At 43.6% G+C, this 23929-nt stretch overlaps 1 protein-coding gene across 6 annotated transcripts in view; it reads right to left on the reverse strand.

Moving 5' to 3' along the window:
• Nucleotides 1–23929, reverse strand: part of kif13a (kinesin family member 13A) — a 91718-nt gene that overhangs the window by 14122 nt on the left and 53667 nt on the right. For 5 of the 6 annotated variants that reach the window (XM_079504338.1, XM_079504334.1, XM_079504337.1 and 2 more), the window contains exons 14-32: nt 21354–21484; nt 21074–21160; nt 20382–20557; nt 17350–17578; nt 15948–16110; nt 15087–15233; nt 14070–14228; nt 12166–12330; nt 10249–10422; nt 9468–9619; nt 8856–8988; nt 8242–8388; nt 6583–6615; nt 4666–4765; nt 3748–3874; nt 3417–3472; nt 2568–2692; nt 1143–1319; nt 681–773 (exon numbers count right to left, since the gene is read on the reverse strand). In XM_079504338.1, the coding sequence (XP_079360464.1) occupies nt 681–773; nt 1143–1319; nt 2568–2692; nt 3417–3472; nt 3748–3874; nt 4666–4765; nt 6583–6615; nt 8242–8388; nt 8856–8988; nt 9468–9619; nt 10249–10422; nt 12166–12330; nt 14070–14228; nt 15087–15233; nt 15948–16110; nt 17350–17578; nt 20382–20557; nt 21074–21160; nt 21354–21484 (2574 nt within the window). The remainder of the gene's footprint in view (nt 1–680; nt 774–1142; nt 1320–2567; nt 2693–3416; nt 3473–3747; nt 3875–4665; nt 4766–6582; nt 6616–8241; nt 8389–8855; nt 8989–9467; nt 9620–10248; nt 10423–12165; nt 12331–14069; nt 14229–15086; nt 15234–15947; nt 16111–17349; nt 17579–20381; nt 20558–21073; nt 21161–21353; nt 21485–23929) is intronic. The other variant, XM_079504336.1, reaches the window with a different exon arrangement.

The raw sequence follows: 23929 nt of genomic DNA on the forward strand, positions 1-23929 counted from the left end.
AAATGTTCAAAAATAGCCGAACTACAAGCTCACAATATGTATGTAGATCTACTATTTTTGCTATTTTTAAAAAATACATTCCTCTATATTAATGACATGCCCAAAATGAGGGACGTGAGTTGAAAGTGGGTAGTCCTTGCTGAATGTGTACACTATAAAGGAATTTTCCAAACTTCCCACCGCCTGCTGGGTACTGTACCTTTGGTATGTTAGACACAACCTGCTGGGTACTGTACCTTTGGTATGTTAGACACAACCTGCTGGGTACTGTACCTTTGGTATGTTAGACACAACCTGCTGGGTACTGTACCTTTGGTATGTTAGATACAACCTGCTGGGTACTGTACCTTTGGTATGTTAGACTCAACCTGCTGGGTACTGTACCTTTGGTATGTTAGACACAACCTGCTGGGTACTGTACCTTTGGTATGTTAGACTCAACCTGCTGGGTACTGTACCTTTGGTATGTTAGATACAACCTGCTGGGTACTGTACCTTTGGTATGTTAGACTCAACCTGCTGGGTACTGTACCTTTGGTATGTTAGACACAACCTGCTGGGTACTGTACCTTTGGTATGTTAGACACAACCTGCTGGGTACTGTACCTTTGGTATGTTAGATACAACCTGCTGGGTACTGTACCTTTGGTATGTTAGACTCAACCTGCTGGGTACTGTACCTTTGGTATGTTAGACACAATCTCATAAGTGACTCCACAGGAGTAAAGTGTGTTCTTTAGGGACATTCTCCTCTTCAGACTCTGAGTGAAGCTCTGTGGGAGACAAAGCATTTCACAAACTGTACATGAGAGCCAGTCGTTAAATAGACACAATCTGCACTGTTACTGTATGTGGCAACAGGGTTGGCTGATCATGTTTAAAAATAATTATAATTGTAATCCCTACATAAAATAGCAAATTGCATTTTACTATTTCACCGAAATATCATTTGTAGTGAGAAGTGTACAAATGGAACCAAATGGACACTCTGTATTTGTTTCCATTTGTACTCTCTTCTGAGTTCAGTTATCAGTTATTACTGGGAATTTGCTGTGTAGTTAGTATCAGTATCAGACAATATGTTGCTCAGTTTGCGCCGTTGCGGTATACTACTGTCCTCCAGTATGTATTAGTGAAGCCACCTGTTTGTTGTAGATGTTGACAGCGACTCTCTTCCGTAGCACCAGCTCCATGGAGGCAGGGTGGCTCAGCTGCACAGTGGCTTTGATGATCAGGTAGATTCGTTCGTTGGGCGACGTGACCCGGTTCAAGTGGACCGAGTCGTGGATCGATGAGTCCCAGGAGCACACCGCTGACACCTGGTGGAGTAACACATTCAGTGGAATTGCGTGCAACAATCAAACTCATCGATTTAATCGATTCTAAAATATAATCAATCTTGAGGGACAATCTTTACATTTAGCTTGTTTATTCCCAATTATTTTAAAATTGCAAAAATAGTCGACCTAGAAGCTCGCCTGCATACTCAACGCCAAACATGGCACACTAATGTGTAAAACTAGTATGGACAGTTGCCAGCAGTGCTTAACTTGTAAATGATCAGGTGCCGGATTAATTAATGAATTCATTGTTGCCAGTCTTATAGAAATGATTGTGTGCAGTGACTGAATGTATACACATTAGGGGTTTCTGCGCAACAAGGGGCAGAAAGCAACATTCTTTACAGCATAATCTGGAATCGCATTCTTCTAGTTTGAGACAGACATGGGGTCATGTGATCACACACTGCAGCTCGCTGCTCTAGCTGACGGGAATCACACACACACACACACACTTGATCAGCTCCTGATTGTGCACACAGCCAGTAATGTTTGAAAACAAGAAATCCCTCTATGGAATGATACCAGGCAACAACCAGAGGAGTATAACAAAGGACACAGTAGAGGGCGTACATTAATTATTACTGTCAACCTTTAGATCTGTCCTCAGGGATCAACAAAGTTGTCTTAAATGGACCCTACACTACAGGCAGGGATGTTTAACTAGTGGGGCTATGTTGCGTGCACATACAGCGCTCGCGAACGGTCACGGACTGAAATAACCTCTTTAATGTAGGCCGGCCTTATTAACCCACAATTTACTGTATATCAAATCCAACTTTAGTGTTGTCATAATTATGGATGTTTTACCTTGCAAACGTCACCTCTCTCTGTAATTTAATGAGTTCAAGAATCCATCAGCCTGTTATCCAACTCTTCAGACAGAACATCTGACACTTACTGTACAGTATGCTTCCATGCTATTTTTTAGCAGGTCGACACAACCATTGATATGCATCCTAGGTCGGCCATTCCTGGTATTTCAAGCTGTGACACTCGTCGATCGGCATGTTTTGTTAGTGAGGTTAGTGAGCAAGCCTGCTATGCAGGCTTGCGTGCATCTTCAAAACTACCAGTGTGGCACCCTGCATAGCGCTACCGACAAAATGGTTCCTTTTGTACACTGTATTCATGATCACAAGTGCTACTTACTACAAGCAGTATCGTGGCTTCAGGACAAGATTAGAGTACCCTTCACGGCCCGCGGGGGGCAGTGTGGTGTCTTACCTCCTCGTCACTGTGTCGGATGATGGGCAGGTAGAAGAACTGGCTTCCATGCTCCTTGGGTAGGATGGAGTTGACTCCTGCAGCGTGGGGCCCAGTCAGCTGCTCGTTCACTGTCAGGCTGTCCGCTGAAAACAGGCATGGACAATGGGCTCTATCTATGCACACATGCCATTTTGGAAATAACTTGGGCCCCTTCCCTACTTCCTTCACAGGGTGTTACCGCTGATACTAATGAATGCTCTGTTCCATTCTGGTCAAACCAGGGTGCTGCTATTGTTATTGTGCATGAAACACTCTGTTACAGCAGTGGGTCTCAAAGTGTCCTTGAGTGGGTTCCAAATGGCCCCGTACGGGTGTGTAGTGTACACTCTCAGAGTTATGGGAGTCCTTGAAATTAAAAAAAATCAGACCCTTCTGAACTGAGTGGTGCTGTACTGTACTGTACTGTACTGTACTGTACTGTACTGTACTGTACTGTACTGTACTGTACTGTACTGTACTGTACTGTACTGTACTGTACTGTACTGTACTGTACTGTACTGTACACTTGGTGGTCAACAAACGCTCCATGCTTGGACAGACACGTACACATAGGGACATAGGGACACACATTGCTGTCTATAGGAGTGGCTAGCACCACTCAAAAGTTTGAGAACCACTGCACACTGAAACAGAGCCTTAATTAGTATCATCGGTAACACCTGTGAAGGAAGTACGGAAGCGGCCCGGAAGTAGGAAGAGTTATTCAGTGTGCATATAGCACATTGGACATAGTATTTGTGTTTACAGTAACTGGAGAGAAGCTATGAAAGATTGTAATAATAACTGTAATAGATGTGCGAGACTCACCATTTAAGTCCAAGTACAGAACAGGGATGTGAGCCTCCATTCCAGCAGGGGGCGTCCTGGTAGAATCAATAGAGTTTAAATTTAAAACAATATGGATGTTAGGGGCTCTACACTACGCTAACATTGTATTAGTAGGAGACGCTTTCCCAGGGAGCGGTCGTTTTACCCCGCCGGCTATTACTAGTAGTAGCTAGCAATGTGCTATGGGAGTTCTAACCTTCTAATAGCAATGCAAACCCAATTGTGTGTGTGTGTGTGTGTGTGTGTGTGTGTGTGTGTGTGTGTGTGTGTGTGTGTGTGTGTGTGTGTGTGTGTGTGTGTGTGTGTGTACCAGTGTGCAGGTGCTCCGGGGATGCCACTGCCAGGTGCAGGGACGAGCACAGCGTTTCTCTCCTCTGTTAGGCCCACCCACTGCTCCACCAGCCGAGCCTCTCGTTCCACATCCTCCTCTGACTTCTCTGGAGACACACACACAAAGGACAGCATCTTACCCACCGCGCGCAAGCACGCACACACGCATGCACAAAACTGTCCTCTAAGCACTGACTCAGGTCCATAGCTGTCTACCTACAAACCAGAGAGACACTTATAAACGAAACTAGTGAAAATAGCAGATCTTACAAGCTCGCAATTGCGAGCTTGCAGATGTAATTTATTTTATTATTTATTATTTAATTCATGAAATTCCTTTTGAAAAATGTTTGTTTTCAACTCAAATTTTGGATTTCCTTTTTGGTTTTTTTGTGGAACTGTTGTGGAAATCTTTTACAAATGATAATGATGGACCGGGCCGGCCTAGCGGTCCAGGCACCTAGGCTGGTAATCCAGCCTGACAGGGTGTCGTGGGTTCGAGCCCGATCCCCACGACCTTTCCTGCATGTCTTCCCCCGTCTCTCTCCCCGTTTCCTGTCAACCTATACTGTGATCTATCAAAAAAGGAAAAAAGCCCCCAAATATATCTAAAAAAAGATAATGACATAATTTAGGAAACAAAAAATAGAGGGATATTCACTCCAGACCCACAGAAATGTGCCCGCTATCCACAAATGGCTCCCCGACCCACTGTTTGTGAAACAGTGGCCTCCGACCTAGAACAATGGCCCTGCAGATCCTTCCAGGCAGAGGTAATCCATGACAACTCACCTAACCTGGCTAAAGCCAGACGCGAATTAGCTGTTGGCAAAAAAATTGCCTGCCGGAGGACGACAGTGTGATTTGAGTCTGGCTTATTAGCCAGGCTACAACTCACCTTGTTTGTTGATGATCTTCTTGATCTGCTCGTCCAGGTATTCCCTCCGTTTGACGAGCGCCTCTGACCAGCGCTCACGCACACAGTTCAGGTCCTCCTCCTGGTGCCAAAGAGAGGACAGAGTCAGGACAGCATCAGCAATACGCTTAGGCTTAAGCTTAAGATGTCTACTAAATCTTAACAGTTTTCTGAAAAAAACGTGTGTTGCTAATAATATCAGTGGTGCTCTCACATCAAGAACCCCCAAAGATTTGAGTTAAAAATGTTCACTTTGAAAGAATTTACCGGTATATCCAAAGATCTAGAAGCGCATAATGCGGCACGAATGTACAGTATGTGCTTGTAGTACATTATATCTGATATTTTTGAATAGCCAAAGTATCGAATGATGTCTAAAATCTAAAATGACACAGATGCTTTCACGGTTTTAATGGCTTAAGTTTAGCTTATGTGTCTCAGGTAGTTTCATTGAGTTTCCTGCAACAAGGGAAGATACTCTACTGTTTATAGCCAAGTCAAATCTCATTCTGAAGTAAAGTTCCCACAACACAAACGTTTGAATCAAATCCTCACAGTCTTTATTATTACCCTAAAATAAAGATTATGGCTGGATTAGCAGCAAACACCTCCTGCCAACCCGACCACACACACACACACACACGTCCCCAACCCCAGTTCAAATCCACACAGACGTTCACACGTGCACACATGCATGCATGCTTCCGTGAGCCACACAAGCACACTCTCACACACAGGAACAGCCACCCAGGATCCTACCTGTTTGCATGGCAGAAATCTGTCAGAGGCAGAACTCCCACAAAGAACAGACCTACTGTAGATCAACTGTTAGGTCCCAAAGCCAATCAAACCCCTCAAAAACAAAAACAAAAACATGGTGCAAACCAGTGGTGGACAATTTACTTAAACCGAGTACTCCCGGTCAACTAAAAGTGAAAGTTGCTCTGTCAAATACTGCTATTACGTTGTGATACAAATTACAATTTGTTTTTAACATCAATGGATTGCTTTGCTGAAATTTAGACATTTTCCCAAAGAATAAAAAGATTTTCCAGACTTTTTTTTTTAGAAATATCAATATTGAAAATAGCCGATCTACAAGCTCACAATGCGTTTTGATGTGACACGTTGTTGAGTGTACAGATCGCCTAATTTCACCATTTCAAATAGGGCATTAATTCACAATGCACCTTCTCCCTTCCTAGAAATGTAGTGAAATTAAAAAACAAAAAAAACTAAACAATATTTGTCTTTGAAATGTGGAGTAAAAGTGAAAAAAATAATAAAAATAAAAAGAGTGAAGTAAAAGTATCAGAAAAAAACAGCTCAGCTGTGCTTCACACAGCAGCTGGTAAAAATACAGGTAAAGTACAGATACTCACAAGACGTACTTGTGTACAGTACTTACTGTCCACCACTGCTGCCAACTGACCTCCACCATGCAAAGAAGTGTAAGTAATGCTGCCATGCAAGAGTTGTTGGTCCATCAGGTCTTCAGCAGCAGCAAGCAGACAGTAGTGAGTTAATGTGCAATAATGTGAGGGAAGGGAAGGGGGGGGGGGGAGAAAGCCCAGCGCCCAATAGCAGGCAGCCGCCCTGGCTGGGAACTGAGACATGGGTGGGCACAGCAGTGTGTGCGTTGCGGAGTTAACAGTGTGTACGTTGCCACCAAAGACTGGTCCGTTTGGGGTTGATAATTACAGTTATCAGAAATCATCCATGTGTGGGAAGCTAGTGTTTAGTAAAAAGCACTCCTTTAGTTGTTCGAGAGGCACCGCTCTCTTTGCCCTCCCACACACACACACACCCTCCTTGTCTGCAAACACACTGCCAGCGTTTAGTTTGCTGTCATGCCTCGGAGTGACCTATAGTGGCGGCAGTGGTGAGCAGAGCATGTACCTGATAACTATCCATAGCGTCCTCCTCCTCTCTCTGCGAGGACAGAACACACTCAGTCAATCAACGAGGAGCAGATTGAATGTATACCACATGCCATGACAGCACACCTAGTACAGTCCTACAGTCACTGGTAAAACCACTTGAACCCTGCCGTACCTGTTCTGGGGGTAAGCTTAGTCACAAATAGCAGATCTACAAGCTCACAATGCGTAGCCACACAACGTTGGGGGCTTGTAGATAATATATGTCCAAAATAGGTACACCAGGTTGAGTGGTAAACTCAACTGGTAAACTTCACAATGTGACAGATTTAAATTCCAAAGGTGCAAAATCTAGTTGGACTTTACATAAAGATCTGCTTAACTCAATCTCAATCTGTAGATATTGTTCTATTATTCAATGAATGTACAAGCCTAATTCATAAATGGCTCAAAATTAGGTAATAAAGTACAAAGTCACGCTATTCAGAAATTAACGAAACCCCAAAAGACATCTTGAAATGTTTATCCAGCAGTAATTTGTTTTTATTTTAAAATATGGACAAAGATGGGTGCTTTTACATTTGGGAGGTTTAACCTTTTACATGATATATAACTAAACCAATATATGATTACATAAAACCTCATCGAATTAATATTCTGTCAATCAATTGATAAAAACCCCTACTAGTAACTACAATCTATGACTTGACCAGTCCACCATAAGGAAGCTGAGTACTTCGTGCTACACACCTGTTATCTAGCATCCATCAATACAAATGCACTCTAGATGCATGTGAGCAGTTCCGCCATCCAATCTAGAGAGCGACGGTAATGGAGTCCTAATATGATTCCATACATTTCTCACCTTCCATTAGATTTACAACCTGGCAACCTCATGATGTACTCATGACATTAGACCCAATCTAAGATTTAACATCCTTTTTTTTTTTTTTTACATAATTGTCGTCTCTGTCGGAAAACTCATACAGTATGTCCAAAACAGTTACCTTTCAGGATTCAAATGTAAAAATACCAAAAGCAGCAGATCGACAAGCTCAAAACGCATCTCGTTTGATGCTTTTGTGTGACGCTCGGCTGTAATACCAGCCCAAACCACACCAATGGGTCGCAACCAAACGGTTGCGAGAAGACGCATGTATGCATGTAGACGCATGTAGTTGCAAGCAACCATCGAATTGAACCAATTGAATCACTTGCGTCGACATGCGCCACCGTTCGCCGACGTGCAACAGGACATAACACACCGCTGGGACAAACGCTAAAACCGCTTTGTTGCGTCTCGACCCATTGGTGTGGTTTGGACTGTATGATCAAATAGGGCGTTCATTTACGAAGAAAACAAAAAAAAGAATAGAAGACAGAATAAAATATGGAGATAAGAGGTTTCTGCCCGACAGCAAATATATACTCATGCCATGCATGATGGCAACACACACTATATGAACATAGGCTCACACGCACAGGCACCAGCCTGCGTGTGAGTGTGTACGTGCACGATGTTGTCTGCGTGATTGGAAATGTTTGTGTTGTGTTGTGTGTGTGTGTGTGTGTGTGTGTGTGTGTGTGTGTGTGTGTGTGTGTGTGTGTGTGTGTGTGTATAAGGCACATCTCTCTATTGCATGTGTACGCACGTGTGTGCGTGCAGCGTTCCACTGACCTGGTAGCTGTCCAGGGGTCTCTGGAGCTTGGTGGAGCGGGGAGACACACAGCCAATAGACACAGACAACATGGCCTCCACCAGCAGAGGCAACGTGCCCGAGTGTTGGACCGGTTTCACACACACCTGCAGCCTCCGCGAGTGACCCTGCAGCACACATACACGCTCACTCGTTAACATTATCCTCCTGACTTTTGGCCCTCAGATGAGATCTCCATCTGAAAAGATGATGTGCCGGGGATGTGCCGCGTAAGACAAGATTTGTGTCGTTAAAGGTTTTCAAAAATATTCATAATATTTCAAGACTTGCCCTTCAAGGCCTTCCCGTGTTCCTAGCTGGGGATCCTCAGACCCCACTTTGTAAAAGCACGGCTCTAACTCACAGTATCATTAATTTATGCTTCATGAATGTGACTCTCAACTGTTTTTATTACTTAACCTTTAACTTATCATTAACTCAAATGGTTCAGGGACACTTCAACACATAAACGTGGCGGACCGGGGGGTAAAGCAGTGATTTGCCAGACAGACAGCCTATGTACCCACTAAGCTACAGCCTAATTATCAATTATCATCATCATCATCATCATCATCTACATGGCCTTCTCTCTTACCTGTCGCAGCTGGTAGACTCCACCTGTGCTGAGGTCCTTCCCAGGATGCATTTCAACGTCCGAGTACTCCCCCTGTTCGTTCAGCTCCTGAATGGTCACCCACATCTCGATTCTCCGAGACACCTCGCTCCACCTGCAACACACCACAGCCACGTGTGTTGAAGATGACTTGACTTCCTGCTGTTCCTGAGTGAACTAACTGTGAGTGTGTGTGTGTGTGTGTGTGTGTGTGTGTGTGTGTGTGTGTGTGTGTGTGTGTGTGTGTGTGTGTATTTCCAATTTTCAATAATTTTACTTCCACTACATTGCAGAGGCAAATATTGTACACTACAATTATTTGAAAATTGTAGTTACTGGTTACTTTATAGATTTTGATTATTATTACAAAACATACATGAACCACTTCAGCCCTATATGACCAGTTGAAAATAGCAGAGAGAGCTTGTAGATCTACTACTATTTACTCAAGTAAATTTTGAATTAAGATATTTTACTTGTAACAGAGTATTTCTACATAGCAGCATTGATACTTTTACTTGTTATTTTTTACTAGTAACAAATACAAGTACTTTTACCACTTAAGGCTGATAAGCCTGAGTGATAAGCACACACCGGTCTTGGAGCGTGCGCGTCTTGGCCTGCAGTGCGTCCAGCTCCCAGGGAGACCGTCCGTTCCCGGCACATCGATGACCCCACACTTCTATGGCCAAGGCACCGTCCGATATGAACTCCAAAAACTCATCTGTCACGTGCACCATGTAGTCCTGCAGAGAGAATCATGTTGCAAATTAGTTCACCAGCTGGAATCAAACAAATCACAATACGTGAATAATTGTTGAGAATACCAACAAAATTAATCAACATATGTTTAAAATATATATATAATGCTACTGAAGGTCCGAGCAAATTCACACACTAACTGACCTAACTAACTAACTAACCATTAGGAAGACTGCACTACATTATTAGTCTTGCATAGGCAGACAACTATTCCACAATCTCTGAATGCTATATAGAGTCTGGAACTACACCTAAATATATTTAGAGCATATGTTTTTATTTCCATTTCTTCAGCAAGCAATATATGCTTAGATGAGTTCTATTTATAATGGGATAAATTTGCGCGACTGTAAAGACGAAACGGAAGTGCGGAGAAGGCTTCATTTCCGCTTTATATTTTACTCATGATCAGAGCTTCCGCTCTCCAGACTGTATGACGGAAGCAATTGCGAGAGGCAACAGTCTGGCAACGCGAGACCAGCACTACATCCACCTAAAAAAAGCATTTAATCATGCAATTAAAGTAATCAATCCAGTCAATCAAAGAAAACGACTGACAAGCTCCTCTTCCCCCAGACAGCAGAGGGTGCTGTTGGCATAGTGGATAGTATACCTTGCAGTTGTCAAAGCGGACAGTGAACTGTGCGTCCGGCGAGCGAGGGGAGGGCGTGTCAGGGCTGACCATGGGAGGTGCCACGGTGGGCTCTGCGTACTCCCAGAAGATGTACTGGCAGAACACAAAGTTGGACAGGTTCAGAGGCAGCCCTGTGGCCTCCCGAATCCGCACCTGCGGCACAGAGAAGAGGAAACACAGCATGAAACAAGATACTTTTAGGCTTTTAACTGAAGCTCGTATCTGGAGAAAACTACAAGTACAATAGCTAGAGTTGCTATATAATGCACATTATAATATACACAGCCTTTATTTGCCCTGGGTGAGCTGAGGAGATGACAAAGGGACAGTAGAGGGAGATGATTGAGTACATTTACTTAAGTACTGTGCTTTACTTCGAACAGAGTAGTTCTACATTGCAGTATTGATCCGTTTACTCAAGTTAAACAACTGAGTACTTTTTCCACTTCACTGATTATATCAGCTGACCAGTCAGCTCGAGCTCAAGTGCAACCATGTGCTGAACATTCACGCGAGCAACTTCACTGCAGAGGAAAAGCAAATAGCTCATAATGAACCTCATAACCTTCTTTTCTTCTCTTACTAGTAATGAGCAAGAATCCGGCATCTCGTTACAGGTTATGGTGTGCATTACCTTCAGCAGCAGGCTAATGTAGGGAGGCAGCAGCGTTCGTGTGAGCTCCACAACATTGTGTTTTTTCCTCTTTCTAGTATTTTTTTAGCGTTTCATTTCTAATCTCCACCGTCAGAAGCATAAGGAGTTATGACAGACAAGCACATGGACATGGACAAAAACAGCGCAATTGTGGACCGAATTACCCTACGGCTGAGCCGTTTGTAAATTAGCTAAGAGAGACCAGACCCTATGAGTGCTGTGTGTGCTGTGTGTATGTGTGTGTGTGTGTGTGTGTGTGTGTGTGTGTGTGTGTGTGTGTGTGTGTGTGTGTGGTACGAGCTTCACATTTTTCTTTCTTGCATTGATCTCCTAACCCCCCCTCTCTTCTTCCCTTTCTTTGTTTTCTTAGAAAAATAACACAATGGGAACTATGCACAAAAACAAATTTAATTTAACCCACTTTTTTACTTGTAAAAATGTGACAATAAAGATGATTCTGATTCTGCCTAATGGTCTGTACTTTGGAAGCGCCACAAATTAGTAAAAGAGCATAAAGAGGATTTCAGTCAGTTCCCCACTTTCGTTTCGCGCTTTGCAGTGGCGTAAATACTGGAAACCAAATTAGTTGAAGCTAGCTATCTGCTTAGCAGAAATGGAAATTCAAAAAGCTTTTTTGAAGATATTTTAAAATAATATTTTTGTGAACACTGTGTTGTTATTGGTCGAATACCCTTCCAGTCTGAAGAGCTTACTGTTCTCAACTTTTACCATGCTTTTACCATGCTTTTACCATGCTTTTACCATGCTCGAATGCTACAGACTCTCTGTAGCATTCGAAGATTGTGGAAGAGAAAGTCTGGCTTGAGAGAATATATTCTACTGTATTCAAAATAAATGTATTCCAATGGCATACAGTATGGGTGGCGAAGAGCATGGGGTTACCAGAGTTTTCTTCTGCTCAAGACCGATCTACAAACTCACAACATGCCACAGAGTGACATGTTGTCTGCTTGTAGATCTACCATTTCCACAATTTATTATGTTTGTTTTCAAGATCGATCTAGATCTGCTATTTCCACAATTTCTTAGGTTTGCTTTTACGAAGAAAATCTATAATTCTTTTGAAAAATGTAAGACATTCGTCAGGCAAAAATCTTCCAAAACCTTTCAAAAACGTTTGTAACACAAAGCTACAAATGTTGCAGCTTGAGCTTGTAGTTTGGCTATTTTCTATGCAGTATAGGGTGGTTAAACTATAATATAATATAATTTTGCTTTACCCTGCAGGTGAGCCTCTTGGCCATGTGGACGATCTCTCCATTGGTGTCCATCACCTCGTAACAGCTGCTCTCGCTGGAGTTCTCTGACGAGTCATCACCGCCCGCCAGACGCTCAGGCACTGCTCCGCTAACCCTCATCAGCTCAACATGAAGCCTGCCTGCTACCTGTTGATGGAGAGGAGAGGAGAGGAGAGGAAAAATATGGGTCTCAATCTTTTTCATTTCAAGGACCCAATTTTTTACCTCTCAGACCCATCGTAAATTCTTTGTTGTTAATGCAACTCTGAGAGGGTACAAATCAAACTGACCCGTAAGTCCATTGGTTCCATTTGTACACTGGCAGAGTCACAGACCCATAACTCCTCACAGAGCCTTGGCCTGGGGGGTCCCAGGACCACATATTGAGAACACCACTATTCTAAATAATATAAATGTCGACACAATAATACATTTTCCTCCCCTAATGAACTCAGACCGTCCTGAGTTCCGCCTCAGCATGTGTCCACCTGGCTGTGTCCGAGTGAAGTTCAATGTCTGTGACCATGTGTGTTCCCAACGGGCATGGCCTGGCAGGACAAACTGTTTCACATCCACATGCACTTTCACAGTGAAAAGCTGTTTTCAGCCGTGCTTGACAAATTTAATGTAAATGTAATGTAAAGCTTTCCATGCGTCCAACTTGCAATTGCTCAAAAATAGGACATAGCTATAGCCTATCTTGATCAACTCAACCAATTAGGACATAATAACTACTTCATAGCAACATTGTTGGTGTGAGTTTATTGAAGTTCTTGCCGGTAGGCCTGTCACAATTGTTACATAATCGCCTAATTATTTGATAATCAATAGTTTTTTGCATAATCGTGATAATCGTTTCCATGTTGAATATTTGTCATATTTGCCCTGTGCACCTTTTGCTTACGAAGACTAAAAGTCAAACAGAAATGTAATTTGTATTCATAAATCATAATGTTCAAAAACAGAAACGGAATTAAATTGTTAATCGTAATTATTTGAACAGTCATAATGGTGACAGCATTACTTCAAACACAATTTAGAAGCATCTTTTAAAAGAAAACTAACTGTTGTTTATGTTGAGCTAATGTTAGCAGATGTTTGTCAGGTTGTAAATGTGACCGTGTTGGGTTGTATTAGTACTACATTGTACCGGCCGACCTGCAGTACTTTTACCACAGTTTTTTACGTGGATAGATTACCAACTACAAAGCAATTTGATAAGAAGGCATTTGAGGCTGGAGCCTTATGGCTTGTGGGGCAGGGAACAGGAGTGTTGTGACTGCCTAATAGTAGATCCCATATGCCAGACAGCATTTGTCATAGCCTGTAGGGAAAACAGCGTCACAACAATGACATTGTTGTTGTTGAGCGATTTGAAAGCTTTTCAGGAATTGAGCTCCTCTGCCTGCTGGCAGCGTGCACAAGCAATATGATAGTGATGCTCGTTGAGTGGCAGCTGTAGCTTATGTAAAGTGGGTGAGCGGCTGTTTGGTAAACAGAAGATTGCCCCCCCCCTACCCCCTCCCCCGCCTGCCCATTGTGTTTAAGTGTCCTTGATCAAAGACAATTTTACCCCTAACTGCTCCCCGGGCGCCGTATTAATGACAATTACCCACTGTTCCTAATAATTAGGATGGGTTAAATGCCAATTTCACGTGTGTGCAAATGTACAGTGAAAATACCCCAACGACTAAAGGGGACCAAACTATTGTTATTGATTGACCTAGGCCTAGGCTCTAGCGGTAGGAGAGATTAGTTGTGGACAGATAAGCACAAACATTTCAATGTCTCTGCCTGACATGCGGGGGAAAAAATCAGACTCATTAAATTAAATATATTAAATGTATAATATAATTAGTGAGTTTAGGTCAGTGTGTTCCTATTACCTCCCCCTGTTGGCTGATGATAGGGACTGCATACTGAAGTTTGACGTCATGAAAAAGGCACTCTAGGAATATGTTTGCCACTCCTATTAGGTTGTGGTTTTCCTGCGCCTCGTAGAAGGGGTCGACGTACTTCTGGTTCGTTTTGCTGAGCTGGAAAAACTGGGAGACAAATGTAAATATATAAAAAGAAGACGGCAACCTGTACATAGATGCAACTGTAAAATTCTATATTTGTAAAATGGTTTGGGACAACCTTCAAAAGCAATGAGTCTCATCTTTTTATCATGAATAGTTCAGAAATGATGTACAACAATGTGTTAATCAATTCTTGACATTGGACCCCTAAACTGCACCATTCTGTCAGATACTAAGTTAGAGAATCATGTCATGTCTTCTTATCCACTCTTCTCTTTCTGTCCCCTCCTCCTCATCATCTTGTCCGTAAAACTATGAATCATGTCATTTAAAGAATGTAAGCTAAAATGATCAAATCAATAAACATCTTTCATCATCTGCAACAAAATACTACATGATTCACTCTCGTCCCTCTGAGCTGCCTTGTCCACAAAATTATGAAGTATGAGACAGCCAATTGATATCAGTGTTATGCTGACAGCATGTCTTTCTCACAGTCTGTCCTTGTGAGACATCTCAGCGACTCACTCTAAAGCTCTCCTTCTCTCTCATTTCCACATATTCCAATCCTTGTCCTTCCCGTTCACCCTGTCCTCCTTCATCCGCATAGATCCGATTGATTTTCATTTTCTGTGCATTATAGTATTTGAGTCTTTTATGTTCTTGATTATGTTATTCCCTGGGCAGTTTAGGCATTGCTGTCTAATCTTGTCAAAGTGACCATAATAAACTAAAGGAAAATAATCTGCTCTCTTTTGTCCGTCTTTCTTCTTACTGTCCTACCCCTGTCCTCTCTCCATCATCTCCTGTGTTGTCTCTCACTGCTTCCTATGTTTCTACTCGTCCCCTGTCCTCTCCCTCCTTCACGTGGACATGTCTCACCGTCTCCTCCGCGGTGCCCTCCTTCCAGTCCCTGTAGTCGTCTCTCATGTCCACCAGTTTGTTCTCCAGTTTGTCAATGGTCCACACCTGCGTCCCCTTCCCTTTCCTCCTCACCTGGATGGCTGGCTCGCTAACGATTGCTCCGCGCTGCACAGTCGCACAGTAACAACAATCAAATTCAACTTTGTTAGGCTTTCAAATTGGTTTTCTTAATTGAAAACTATTGCAACTTAAAATAGGATATAAAACAGAGCGACTCGCTGTTTTGGGATTTAGCAAATTTGTTTGCAAATAAAATGAAATAAAATGCATAATAACAAACATTACTACTACAAATGTTATTCTCTAATGCAAGCATGCATGCATGAAGATATATGCGCCAATGACCATGTTCCTTGGGTTGGATTTGCACCCGGGCCAGCTGGGAAGGACTATATAAGCTTATTGATGTGCTATAATCTTACAGTTTGCCACTGGGGTGCTCTCTACAAAACATACTTAGGTTGCAATCAGATTGGTTGTAAAATAACTATATGGCTCAAAACCAGTGACTCTCAAAGTAGGGTCGGGGGACCCCCCCAGGGGTCATTGAGGGGGTTCCAGGAGGTCCTCAACTGAATGACTGACAGTTGCACCCTTACAGGCCGGTACCGATGGAACCAAACGGACCTTTATGGGTTTGTAACTCAAGAGATTGTACGAATGGAACGCTTTCGCGTCCTTATGGTTCCACTTGTAGAGTTCTGTCTTATGGAGTCCATGGCCTAAGCATACCACACTGGAGGTCCGTGCCGTGAAAAGGTGTGAGAACCACTAATCTAAACCATAAGGAGTAAGGACTGTTGGGCTCAGACGTCTGACCTTGCGGTTGGCACTGAGGTTGGAGGCGGGGATCTGGAGGGTGACCTGGTAGTCGGTGAGTTTTTTCATCTCCTCTGCCAGGAAGTTGGCCTCTCGCACCAAGGTGTTGGCTTTGACCACCTGCTCCCTGAGCCAAGAGAGGCTCTGACGGAACAGCTCATCCCTGACACACACACACACACACACACACACACACACACACACACACACACACACACACACACACACACACACACACACACACACACACACACACACACACACACACACACACACACACACGCGCGCGCGCGCGCGCACACACGTGCACACACACACACACGCGCAAGCAAATATTTAATGAATTAAAAACAAAATTCAATGATTCTTTCAGTAATTTCATGGAGAAATCAAAGAAAAATCTAAGAAATTCCATAAATTAGAAAAGAAATGTTCAAGAAGTAGTGAAAATAGCCGATCTATAAGCTCACAAGGAGGCATGAAGCAACACATTGTGAACTTGCAGATCTGCTATTTTCAGTGGTTTGGGTCCCGGGGAGACATCAAATTTACATTTTGGGTCACGGGCGAAAAGGTTTGGGAAACTGATGTAATGTAGATAGTTTGATCAGCAAAAGGATTGAGCATATAAAAGGGACCATTGAGTGTCAAAGCCTTGATCATTTCTATGTACTTTATGTGGTTTAACTGCAGACTTGAATAAACACTCCACATTTTCCACCGCAAGTGTGAAAACTGGCCTCTTCAGACACCACCTCATCCCCTAGGACTCCTTCCTCTCCTTTGATAGATGCTAGGCTACTTTGCTACTTATGCACAATACTGTACTGTACATACTGTACTGTATGCAGATGCTAATTATGATGTTTACCTGGTGTCCTAGTTCCTTTGAAGCACTACTTCTCTGTGCACTCTACTTCTGTGTTGTTTGTTGACTACTAGGGTTCATGGTTACTCTGCCTACTCTGAACTATGTACTGTATGTCACCATAGATAAGAGCGTTGATCTGCATAATGTGTAAACCGTGAATTGTAATAAACAGATAAATACATAATTAAATAGTTGAGGACAGATAATGCTTAACAACTTAAAACCTACTTCATTAAACTGGAGTCACCCCAGGGGTCTATATTAGCTCCCCCTTTTCCACCGGGGTAGAACCGGTTTGGTGTTTCTACTGAAAATGAATTGGTTGAACCCTAAAAGCTGGTTTGAAACTGGAACGGAAAAATGGCTGCCGGTTCCGTGACAGCACCAAGGCTCCAAGAATCTTAGAACGGAACCAGTTCTAGAACCAAAGTTTTTTTGGTGGAAAAGGGGCCACACAGGCACATGTGTGCGTGTTTGTGTGTGTGTGTGTGTGTGTGCGTGCGTGCGTGCATGCGTGCGTGCATGGCTGACCTCTCCTCGGTCCACAGCCTCATCTTGCCGTGGGGGGGTGTGTTCGTGGGGAACGTGAGGCGCTCGCTGCTGCTGCGGTGGTGCTGCTGCGACGGCGTCCTCTCGGGCGACAGCTGCTGGCGGAGGGACTCCAGCTCTCGCTCGTACATCATCCTCTGCTCCTCCAGCGCCGTGCGCTTCTCCTCCAGGTACTGCTTCTCCAGGACCTGCACCACGTTCTGCATGGGGTCTGCATGCATGGTGGGGGGAAAGTACTCTTTTGTAAATTCTGAATTTCGGTAACAAATACTACAGAGTGAATGATAACTTCAACTTTAACTCAACTTGAATTGAAAACACATCACTGGTTAACCCATTTTGGGTGGGAACCCCTTTTGGTGTTAGCATTATGTTATGCTTTAGCTATTGAAAAATAGCAGATCTACAAGCTCATAGCGCGTCACCGAGTGGCGAGCTTGTAGGTCTGCTATTTTTGAAAAATCGAAGAACGACTGACATAGAAACAGCTTTTTCAGAAAACTGTCAGGATGTAGAAGACATTTTTAGAATCTGATCTCAGGTAAAAATGGGTTAATAGGTGTAAAGATCCAGTTCTTTCTACCTACCGCTCGTATCATTTTTCACCACACATTGGACAATTCAAGTAGTTTCTTCAAATTTAGTCTTTTATATTGCACCCACGACACATGCTACGTACTAGTACATACAAGCATCTCGACACATGCTACCTTCTAGTACGTATACAAGCATGGCGCTGTGACCTTGAGCATTCCAATCTGTCGTACAATGGTTGTCTGGTGGTGATGGAATTACTGATATGCTACTTTTGAAAATGTTTTTCCTATAATGACAAGCCCAAAAATTAACAAAATTAATTAATAGCACAGCAGCCCACACCTGACTCACATTGCTGTGACAAAACAAACCAAGAAAAGGTGATTACAGCACGCACGCACGCACGCACGCACGCACGCACGCACGCACGCACACGCACACGCACACACAGTAATATCCCACACTGTTACATAATAATAAACACTATGCTGTAGTGTCGAGTGTTGAGTCCACACCCTCAGTGTTAGTTCAACACTTAGAGTATCTTATCCAAACTACCATGTGATGAATAACCAACCGATGAGTCATATGGGGTCTCCGGTGTGTGTGTGTGTGAATACACAACTACTAAATCAACACAGTGAACGGCAACAATAGAGCAACGCTTCATAACACTGGACACGTTGCTGTGCACAATGTTCTGGCCCAGACACTGTCTGACCATCACCGGCAGCACCGTACTAGTTAGTGGAGGAGTTAAGACACTTTTAACCTCATTTAAATACGGTGCTTACAGTAACTCCTCCACTATACCTTCTTCAGTAAGTCACAAAGACCACAGCACGTTCACTTCAGACACCTACTATGTCTATGTCATCATAGACACACAAACCACTCATTTTAGAAACCAAATCAGAGGGTGCAAAATGCCGCAAAACACCTGACAGTGCTCCTGGCTGTAATTATCCTGACTGTGAATAGGTGGTGCGTAACTGAGACTAATGCTGCTACACACAGCACCTGCAGAGCTGCAAGACATCTCAACGGCACCGGAGTTAGTAATGCTCCTAGTAATGCTTCAGTTATGCTTCATTGAGACTGGCTATTTCCGGCATTAGGTGTCAAGAGAGGAGAGGCACACAGTAGTTTAATGACTATCCATGACATGGAAAGACACTACCTTACATTTGTTTTTTGTTTTAATGACAATCCATGACATGGAAATTTGTTTTTTGTTTTAAACTGTATTTATATATACAGGGTAGGTTCAGATAACACAGCGGTTATTTTTCCGCCTGCTTCACACACACAGCTAAACACGTTCATTCACACCTGGGAGATGTCCAGGACAACGGCAGTCTTATACTATGTAGAATTATGAGACCCGGAAGCAGTCTGCGTGGGTCCGTCATTATCAGATACTGAAACAGGTGCTCAAAACATTTAAGTTCCTTCCCTTTAAACTATGTCAAATTATGAGACCAGGAAGCAGTCTGTGTGGGTCCGTCATTATCAGATACTGAAACAGGTGCTCAAAACATTTAAGTTCCTTCCCTTTAAAAGAAAGAAAACGTTATTTTGTCATGGCTTGGCAAAGTTAAAAACTCAGGTCACCTACAACAGTTTTATACTATTGGCCACTGGAGCAGTTTGAGGGTTACGTGGTAAATGGTGCATTTATATAGCGCTTTACATAGATTGTGAATTACATTCACCCATTCACACACCGATGGCGGGGGAAACCATGCAAGGCACCAAAGAGGCTAAACTTCTTGATCAACGACACTTGGGGATCCCGGGAACGAACTGGGTACCTCGGTTCCCATCCGGCTGTTATACCGGCCTTGCTAAATGACAGAGTGATATTCATTCAATTCCCCTGCCCTGATTGTTCCTGTTGCGGAGGATTGAACCGAGAACCTTCTGGTCAAAGGCACACACCTAATGGCCCCACGTTATGTTATGTTTTTTTTTTGTTTTTTTTTAGCGGTGCACACCTCTCCAATGTCTGGCTTTGTGTGTCTCTGTGTCTATATGTCTGTTTGGGGGTATGAATAGTACCGTTGCACTGTTGAGCAGCCTACAGGCCCATTTACACTGACCACTACAACTATAACAATAAAAGTATAACTAACAATAAAACTGTACCGTACAGTACAGTACAGTACAGAGTACAGTAACTATCGCAATAAAAGTATAGTTGCACCGCTCAGTTCACACGGGTGTGATTTTACATGCAACAAACACAAGTAGGGTTATTTGAACTAATTTAAAAGGTATTTTATAGGCGCAAGATATAGCCTGCAGTACCAAAGTAAAAGTACATTTTTCAAAGTACAGCTTTCCCCACAATAACCGAAAACGGAATAATACTCTAGTACAGACACTAGAGCTCTGAGGGACTGTGGTAGTTAAAGTGGTTAATAAGTACAGTACTCGAGCTAGTCCTACTTTCGGCCACTGAGCCTGAGTCGTACCGTTGTTCCCCAGGGTCTTCATGATGACCTCCATCTGGGCGAACTCGTAGCTGTAGTCCTGCTCCGATGACGCCTCGCTGGCCGTCTCCACGTCCACGTCCACGAAGCTCTCCCTGGGAGACGCTCTCTCCAGCTCCTTCAAACGGTCCCGCCGCTTGCGCTGCGGCAGGTTGATCCTGGTGGCAAACCACAACACCGCGCCGGTCCCATCATCGTTTTCTTTCACAGGTCGCTGCTCACGTTAAACACACCATTATTGCTAAACTTTATATATATATATTTTTTAAGTGAACATTTTTAACTCAAATCTCTGCTTCTGGGGGTCCCTGGAACACAATATTTTGAGATGGGTTTTTTTTGGGACTGATCCCAAATGTTTTTCTCACAATCAGCCGATACCGATCTTGTGTGTAAGGGGAAAATTTGAATATTTCCAAAATGATGACGTCAAAACCGACGTCAAAAATGTTCCTGTGTGTGTGGGGAGGAAGGGGTGAATGTTTAGGTCTGTCACAAAGATGCAAAACGATATTATACTACAGTATATACCTGATTGACCTTTATACCACTTCAATGGTATACAAGAATGGTTTCTACAGATCGGGTAAATTGCAGATCACTCTGATTGAGTCATTCGGAGTGAATATCGGCGGTGGCCGATCGATCGGAGCACCTCTAGTCCCCAGTCTTACCTAAAGAAGTGGTTGTTCCCCCACAGGATTCGGTCACCGTGCCATAGATGGACCAGGGAGTCAATCATGGTTCCGTTTACACAGGTTCTGTTGGAAAACAGGATGCGTTCATTCATTCCTTTGCTACATGCTTGTATCTTATATATTTGTGGTTTTTGAGTGGGTGGATCGAGGTGGGGGGGGGGGGGGGGTGAGGATAGTGGGGGCAGGTGGGTGGAGGTGGGTGGGGTGGTGGTGCTGAAGCAGTTTGTGTTGCTGTTAGGAGGAGAACTCAACTCACCTGGCGTTGTCTATGGGCGTGAGGGTGACATCGCCGTCCGGACACAGCTCCAGGCTGCAGTGCTCCGGCTGGATACCGATCCCGAACAGCTGGATGTCCTGGGTGGTGTCGGCGCCCACGCGAGTGTGTTCCTTTGTTCAACAGAAGATAGCGTGACACGAGGTGAAATCGGGTTGTTTTGTTTCTGAACTTGTTGTTTTCATCAGCTCCTCACTGCACTCCCTTCCTTTTCCCCCTGATATTCTCCTTATATAATTGTCCTACTGTATCACCCTTCTCACTGTGTGTTCCTTCCTGCACAACAGACTAGTCTCTATATTAGTTATAATGACAGTAATAATGATGAGTCTTAACTTAAGTCAATTACACTCACACAGGGGGAATAAACCAGATTTGATGCAATTGCAAAAGTTCTCACATTATGATTCATTAGCGATAGCTGTTAGCTGTCATTTGCACAAAAGCAACAGCTGGTGGTGTTGGTGGTGAATGAGTGGGTGGGTGGATGGTGGAGAGAGAGGGGGGGGGTGAAGAGAATCGCAGTGAGGGTAACTGCTTCATTTCATCGTCTACTTCCCCAACCCGAAGTGAAACCAGGGCCTACAGGGTTCCATTTGTAAAGAAAACAGGGAAGGGGATGTTCTTTTTCACTTAAGCCCTTTTTATTTCATCATAATTATGATAAACAGCGGTGCTACACGTGTTGAGCTTGGGGATCTGCTATTTTTGAAATAATAAACAGCAGCAACAACACAGAAATGTGTTTGTGGGGAGGAATCATGCAATCTTTAATTGGCATAATGACAAAATTGGGGAGAAAAAGGGGGTAGAAAGCACAAAAAGAAAAATATAACAAAGTTTTAATGAAGTTGTTAGATTGTGATATTATATCAAACAGATCAAAACACTCTACATTTCCCAAAAGGAAATGCATGTATTTAATTCCGCCTGACCAGAAGGCAGAGGGATAAAAAATATAATCCCCAACGTCGATAAAAATGAATGACCAGAGAGGGGGATAGGGATATCAAGAGGAGAGGCATTGAGGCAATAATGCCGAGCTGGGCTCAAGAGAGCCGCCGCCTCTCTCCTTATAGAGTGGGCAGCAGTTAAACAAACAGCCAACTTCCAGAGGATGTCCGTCGTTGTAGCAGCAGCAACCACACATTTCACATTACCATAGTCATTCCACAATGATATATGCCATTGCTGGCCAGGCCAGGCCGGGCCGGGCCGGGCCTCGACGCACCTCAGACAAAGAGCCGTTGTTCTGCTGCAGCCCGCCGCGGGGGCTGATTGCTGTCTCGCCTCCCTCCCCCTCCCCATCCGCACCCCCCCCCCCCCCTAATTCCTACAGGCTCCGATGGAGCTGTTGTCTCCATCAGCTGAGCCTTGGCTCTGCGCTCACACTGTTACAGGATACAGGAAGTGTCTGTGGAATGCTGCAGCATCACCATCACATGTGTCATATTCCAGTGGTTCTCAAAGTGGGGGCCACGGACCAGCGGAAGTCCTCGAGGTGGTTCCAGGGAGTCACCCAGCATTTCATTGTAAAAAATAAAAGCTGCTATTTCTTTTAAATCTGGAAAAAATACCTGGAATATTTTTTTATTATTATTATTATTTTTATTTATTTATTTATTTTTTGATAATTCTTTGCCTTTATTAATAGATATACAGTAGCTTGACAGGAGGAAAGGGGAGAGAGATGACAGCAAAGTTTGTCGGGATCGGGACTCGAACCCGCAACATACTTGTCATGCTGGATTACTATCCAAGGGGCCTGGATCGCTAAACCGGCCCAGACCTTTAATACATTTAACATTGCAAATGTTAGACGGGGTCCCTGGCACAAACTCTTTTCAGATGGGGGTCCATGGCTAAATAAATACATAATGAATAATGTGAGAACCACTGTCATATTCCAACTCTCCAGACTGATAGGACATGTTACAGCTGAGGTATGTCAGATAGGGAGACTGTGTGTGTGTGTGTGTGTGTGTGTGTGTGTGTGCGTGCGTGCGTGCGTGCGTGCGTGCGTGCGTGCGTGCATGCGTGCGTGTGAGAGAGAGAGAGAGAGAGAGAGAAGGATTTGCATTTGTAACCATGTGATCGTAACACTGGCTGACTGGGTACCACAGTGCACTTATCAGTCTGTGTCTATATGTATAATGTTACAGTAGCTACTATTATCTCCAGAAGGCAAATCCTGTACAGTATTACAAAGTTCACAACTATTTGTCCCTATGATTTCTACCAGTGTCCTAGTTATAGGGCCCCGTGAAGCTATGGTGCTTTGGCGTATGGGGCAAGGTACGCCTTTATTTCAACATGCAGGACTTTTATGATTATCACCATTGTTATGAAATGGTGCATTTATATGGTAAATGGTGCATTGATATGATGCATTTATCCAAAGCGCTTTACAAGATGCATTACATTCACCCATTCACACATGCACATTCTTTTTTTTTTTTTTATATCTTTTTTTTTATGGAGGGACAGACATTAGGCTGACAGGAAATGGGGAGAGAGATGGGGGGAAGACATGCAGTAAAGGCCGTCGGGATCGGGAG

The sequence above is a fragment of the Electrona antarctica genome (assembly GCF_951216825.1).
Source record: "Electrona antarctica genome assembly, chromosome: 6".
NCBI classification, from domain to species: Eukaryota; Metazoa; Chordata; class Actinopteri; order Myctophiformes; family Myctophidae; genus Electrona; species Electrona antarctica.